At 50.5% G+C, this 5,815-nt stretch overlaps 1 protein-coding gene across 1 annotated transcript in view; it reads left to right on the forward strand.

The window, feature by feature from the left end:
• The first annotated feature begins 1,031 nt into the window (after positions 1–1,031).
• FAM73B (family with sequence similarity 73, member B) overlaps positions 1,032–5,815 on the forward strand; it is a 13,078-nt gene continuing 8,294 nt past the window's right edge. Inside the window, exons 1-4 of the mRNA XM_008938852.1 lie at positions 1,032–1,127; positions 1,755–1,965; positions 2,871–2,983; positions 5,483–5,600. Coding sequence (XP_008937100.1) covers positions 1,032–1,127; positions 1,755–1,965; positions 2,871–2,983; positions 5,483–5,600 — 538 coding nt within the window. The remainder of the gene's footprint in view (positions 1,128–1,754; positions 1,966–2,870; positions 2,984–5,482; positions 5,601–5,815) is intronic.

Genomic DNA, 5,815 nt, shown 5'->3' on the forward strand with positions numbered 1-5,815 from the left:
CCTCGTCTCTGCTCTGGCCAAAACGTTGCGTTTAACCTTGCGGGGAGAGCCTGTCATCCGTGTCTGGTCACTGTGGGCTGCAGCCAGCTTGAGACCATCTCCAAACGCCGCTCCCAGGCGGGGTTACACCAGCCCAGCCGAGGGGTCCGGCAAGAACGAGGGGTTGTCACACGCCTGTAATACCCGAGGTGGGTTTAGCTTCTCTAGTGGGGAGGTGCTGGAGCCTGGTGTGGCTGGAGCACGGCTGCACAGGGGAAGAGCAGCATCTCCTCACTGCAGCAGCATCTCCTCACTGCAGTGGAGCTGGGTTTATAACCTTGTGGCATTTAAAAGATCTCCCTTGGTTTCAATACGTTTTCCTGTAGCTCTGTCCTTGATGTGAAGCACATCCCTCCTCCCCAGCTCCCAGAACGGCCAACAAAGCTCTGAGTAAACTCAGGCAGCATTGAAACCTCATGGGCAAACACCCTTTAACTGGTGCTCCTAAATAGGTCTTTGATGTATATAAAACTGAGCAAGAACAGAGTTTTGCTAATGAAAGCATACATATGCTTATTTGTAATAATTTGTTTTTTTTTTTTTTTATGTGGGGACTGCAAAGAAAATCCCTCCAACTGTGTGCAGTAAGTTCTGGTGCATGTAGAAATCTCTGGCAGCTATTGAGTCCAAGAATTTTGCTGCTCTAGAGCAGTTTAGGAAATTGTGTTGGTAGGACAAGCAAAAGTATTGGTGCTGTTGGTGAGAAGATGCTTTAGATCTCCTGCTTGGCTCTAGTGGCATTGCTGCTCCACGTGACTTGGTGTGTGGTTTGTGAAGTGCAGTACAAGGAGGCCCACGTTGTGCTTTCGTTTCACTCACCTGATGTTTTTTCCCTCTTCCTGCAGGAGGAGGATTGCTGGATGAAAGCCAACCCCAGGAATCTGAGCCAGATGTCAGAGGAAAGTTTGATTTCTTTGTGAGCAGCTCACGCAGCATCCGCAAGTGCCCTTCACCTTCGTGGCTCCTGGAGGTGCCAAGATCCTTGTGCAGACATGGCATTTAGAAGGACAGAGGGAATGTCCATCATCCAGGCCTTGGCCATGACTGTGGCAGAGATCCCTGTGTTTGTTTACACAACATTTGGGCAGGTACAATGAGCAGGAAAGGCTTTTCTGCCACGTTTCTTGGGTTTTCTCTGTGAGAGTTGCCTGTGTTGGTGGTGAGGAGCAGAGGCACGATGGGGTGATGCTGGGGGTCCTGGGCAGTTTGAGGGGTTATAAGAATTGCATGGAGAGTTTGGGATGGTGGGAGAGGGCTGCTCAGGGTGGGCTTGGAGAGGGAAGAGAAGGGCTTCCTACACCTCTCCCTGGGAGAACACCTGAGTTCAACCTTTCTCTTCATTAAAGACACTAAAAAAAAAGTTTTATTTTAATGAAGAGTAATACATTTCCCACTCATAGCAATGCAACACTTGAGACAATCAAACTCAGCTAGATACCAGGGTTTCAGAGGTGAAATTGGGTAAGTCAGATTGCGTCTGTTACAGGCTGGGTGTAAATTTTGCAGTATGTTTTGGTAATGAGGCTTGAGACTGAGTCCTGTCAAAAGGGTGCTCCACAGTTTTTCTGCTGCTGTCGTAGTTGTGTAGTAGGGGCTGTTTTGTGGGTGGGAGGGGGAATGCCAAGTTGTCTTCTGTTCAGGGCTGCTTTAAAAAGAAGAAAGGGTGGTGAAACTGATGTTTCATTGTTGCTCTTTCCTGTCTTTTGTGTTTAAAGTCTGTGTTCTCTCAGCTGCGGCTCTCCCCAGGCCTGCGTAAGGTGCTGTTTGCCACAGCCCTTGGGACGGTTGCCTTGGCTCTTGCAGCTCATCAGATGAAGCGGCGCCGGCGTCGGAAGAAGCAGATTGCTCCAGAGAAGTGTGGCTTTAAACCTGGAGGGATCACGGTGCCCATCTTGCCCACCAGAAGGGTCTCCTCTGTGAAGAAAGGTTGGCCGTGCAAAAAGGGAGAGTCTCCGAAAGCCTTTAGTGGGGGTGTACCTGGGGAGGGGAGGGCAAAGATATTTGTGTAGAGCATCGGTGCAGAGTGAAATTGGGAGCCTGAAGCACAGTGCTGTGAACACAGGGTTGGCAGAGGAAAAGGAGAGACCCTGAGCTCAAAGCCCTTGTAAGGAAAACAAGTGCCCCTGAGTTTTCAGTCGGGTTTGCTGTTCCCATCCCCTCCTACAGCAGGACTGTGGACCCGTTAGGCCGTGCTGCCCCTGCTGATAATGACCTGGGGCACATGGTGACCTGGCTGTGTATTGATCTGAGCAGTGCCCGGGTGATGCCTGAGCTGGGGGACCTGTGCATGGCCTCGGTGGTGGGGCTGGGTGGCAGAGGGGAGCGTGGGCTGGACTGGGATGGGGAGTCAGGAGTGTCTGTCCAGCTCTGTGGTGGCTCCCAGGCCTCAGGCAGCTTCTTCACCTGACCTTACTGATTTATGGCATAAGACTGGCCCAGGTCCTCAGCAGAGCACTTAATCCCTAAAGCATTTGTTTTGTGAAATGTATGAAAATCTTGAAGTGTTTTTAATACTAACCAAGGGAGCAGTGTCCATGCTCTACCTGGCCAGAGAGAAGCTGCAGGAGTTTCTTCTTGGTACTTTCTGCTTGTCTTCTGCTATCCATAAGTGATTAATATTCATTCCTCAGCCTCAGATCCTCACTGATACCAGTTTTTTACTGTCTCAGAGCAAAATAGAGCATGCAGGAGATCCATGACTCATTCCTATGTGTCGGATGCTGCTTTGCTCATCTGCAGTCACACTTGATAGGGTGACGTTCCCTTCCCTGTTGACAGCTGCACTGACCTGGGCCTAAAATCCTATTTTTGTGTGACGTTCCCAACTGCAGGATACTCCAGCAGGAGAGTCCAGAGTCCTGGCAGCAAGAGCAATGACACACTCAGTGGGATTTCCTCCATCGAGCCCAGCAAACATTCCAGTTCCTCCCACAGCCTTGGCTCGGTAAGGACCTTCTCAGCTGGGCTGGGAGATGTGAGTGCACCTACCTGTAACCAGATCACCAAGTTCTTGGGCTTGGCTGGCTGCTGGGTATTGCCAGAGCTTGTGGAGCAGAGCAGGTTACAGTGTAATTGTAGGGCGGGGGCTGGTATTAACCTCACAGTGACTGTCTGGAGTTGGCTGCATGAAGTCAGAGCAGCATCTTCCTGTGGCCAAGGGCCTCTGGGTACATCCTGCTTCTTTGGCCAACGAGGGGCTGCAGGAGGGACTTGGGTGTGAGACATGGCTGTGATTCTTAAGGGCTCTCCATGAGCCCCTTGGGGGTCAAGGCTGGGTTGTCACTAGGTCTTGCAGCAATGGGGAACTTGTTTGCTTGCTTCTGCAGTGGAGGGTTGGGTGGCCCAGCAGCCCTCCTGTGCTGGGGCTGCTCATAGGTTGCTTAGTTGTTAAAACCAAGTTGAGTACCAAAATCTGATAGCTCTGTCTGGGAAATAGTGCAGAGACCACAGCCCTATCATTCTATGTCCTCTAAAGCCAAAAGCAGCCTATAAATACAGGTAATTCAGGCTTAACCAGGCAGGAGGAGCTATCACAGCTTATATCCACCTCTTGTGAGACCAAGCCCAGAAGGACTGCTGAGGGTTTGTGGTTTCAAGACCTGTTTTACATCCCTATTGCTCAAAGCCTCACGTGCTGCTGTTGGAGCAGCCAACAGCACAAGTGAACCTTGGCAGCTTTGTGCACTGTCACCTGCTGTGAAACACCCCCTCGCTGTCCCCAGCCTGGGCTCTGGCTGGCTACCAATGCTGGGGCAAGAAGAGGGGAAATCTCCCCTTTGAAGGGAGCTGTCAGCCACCAGCACTCTGGTGTATACAGGTGTCGCTGGATTTTAGCTTGTCCTGTAGGGTTAAAGCACCAGAAAGTTGCCAAAAATCTGTGCTGGCCGAAGTGTGTCTCCAGCAGGCGGCAGTGGTGGCACGGCGCTGGGTGCAGCGGTATTCCCCTGGGGGAACTGGGACCTGTCAGCTGGAGCTGTGTCCCCCTCTGGCCTCCTCTGCAGGGACTCTCCCATCCATCTGATTCCCTTGTGGCTTCTCCCCTCCCACAGATGCTGTCTGCGTTTTCTATCACTGAAATCTGTTTCTCTTTAGATAAAAAATTATCTGAATTCCTTTTCCCACTGGTGCCTGGGTGGGGATAGCCACACGGAGAGGGATCTGTTCTGTGCCCCCTCCACTGTGTCTGGGGTGCTCTACTCATTGCTTCCTTGTCACTTGATGGAGAACCAGCTCATTCCTCCCACAGCTGCAGTTCCCACCTGCCCTGCTCTGCTTTGCTGTCTAGTAAATAAGTCAGCAGCAGTGAACTGGTGATTTGCAGCTCTGGATCTCAAGACAATTTATTAACACTCCACAGAGATTAATCATTAGAGGCAGGTCAAGAACTCATCTTGCAGATAATTATTGTCATTTTTTCACTAGTGTCAGGCTCACATTTGGACATTTTCTCTAAGCCCAATGAGAACACTGGTCATTGTTAGTGTTTGAGCCTAGCACTTTCTTGGGTCAGACTTTAAAAGACATTTAGGCACTAGTGTGGAACTGGAGAAAGCTGCCAGTTTGCTATGTGGATCTTAGTGCTCAGCCCTCCCAGAGGAAGGTTTGGGTACAGAGAGGAGAGTGAGGATCCTCCTGGCCAAAGTCCTCAGCTGTATTTTTGCTGGTAAGCTGTTCCTTTGTTTGGACTGTGGTCGCTTCCTTTCCATTTCCAGTGTTTTTTGTGTGGACAGTAACCCCTGATACCTTCCCAGGCCAGGGAGTCCCAAAACAGGGAAGGGAAAAGGCTTATTGTTAACGTTTAACTGGTGGTGGTGTTTGTGTGCTCTTGACATTCCTACCCCTGGAGAGAATTCAAAAGACATTTGCTGCTTTCTCCTCCTTCCTGCAGATGGTGGCAGTCAACTCTTCAAGTCCAATACCAGCATCAGCAGGGATGTGGGAGGCCCAGGCAATGGGAGATGCTGGAGCCATGGGTGATTCCAGTGCAGAAAGCCTCTATCTGGGGCTGACATGAGCTCTCTATTGAAATCATTGCACCTTTGTAGCAATTGCTTCAGAGCTTTCTCAAGCTGTCACCTCCATCAGTGCTCTCCTAGTCCTCACCAGTGTAGAGCTGGGTGTTTCCTGGTGCAGCTTCAGTGTAAATTGGTTGGGAAGGTGTTTCCCATACAACCTTCAGTGCTTTTGAAGACCGTGCTGTGGTGCTGGGTGGAGAGTGGGAGGACTTCTCACCCTGCCTCCCCACCAGGCAATTGGCAGCATAGTGTGACCCCAAGTGTGACAGTAACCCCTGATACCTTCCCAGGCCAGGGAGTCCCAAAACAGGGAAGGGAAAAGGCTTATTGTTAACGTTTAACTGGTGGTGGTGTTTGTGTGCTCTTGACATTCCTACCCCTGGAGAGAATTCAAAAGACATTTGCTGCTTTCTTCTCCCTTCCTGCAGATGGTGGCAGTCAACTCTTCAAGTCCAATACCAGCATCAGCAGGGATGTGGGAGGCCCAGGCAATGGGAGATGCTGGAGCCATGGGTGATTCCAGTGCAGAAAGCCTCTATGTTCAAGGTAAAGGGGCACAAGGGTCACGTGGCCCTGGGAGAAGAAGAAGAGGGTAATGGAGCATCAGCAGCTCAATGTAGAGCTCTAACAGGAAGTTCTCTCCCATTTTCAACTTAAGCTCAGCCACTTGTTAGTTATGAAAATCCCATCTTCTCCTAAAGAAACATGTCTCTGTTTCCTCAGTGAATGATTTACTTTCAAAATCCCATTCTTTGTTCAGC

Source organism: Merops nubicus, unplaced genomic scaffold, assembly GCF_000691845.1.
Source record: "Merops nubicus isolate BGI_N331 unplaced genomic scaffold, ASM69184v1 scaffold25764, whole genome shotgun sequence".
NCBI lineage: Eukaryota > Metazoa > Chordata > Aves > Coraciiformes > Meropidae > Merops > Merops nubicus.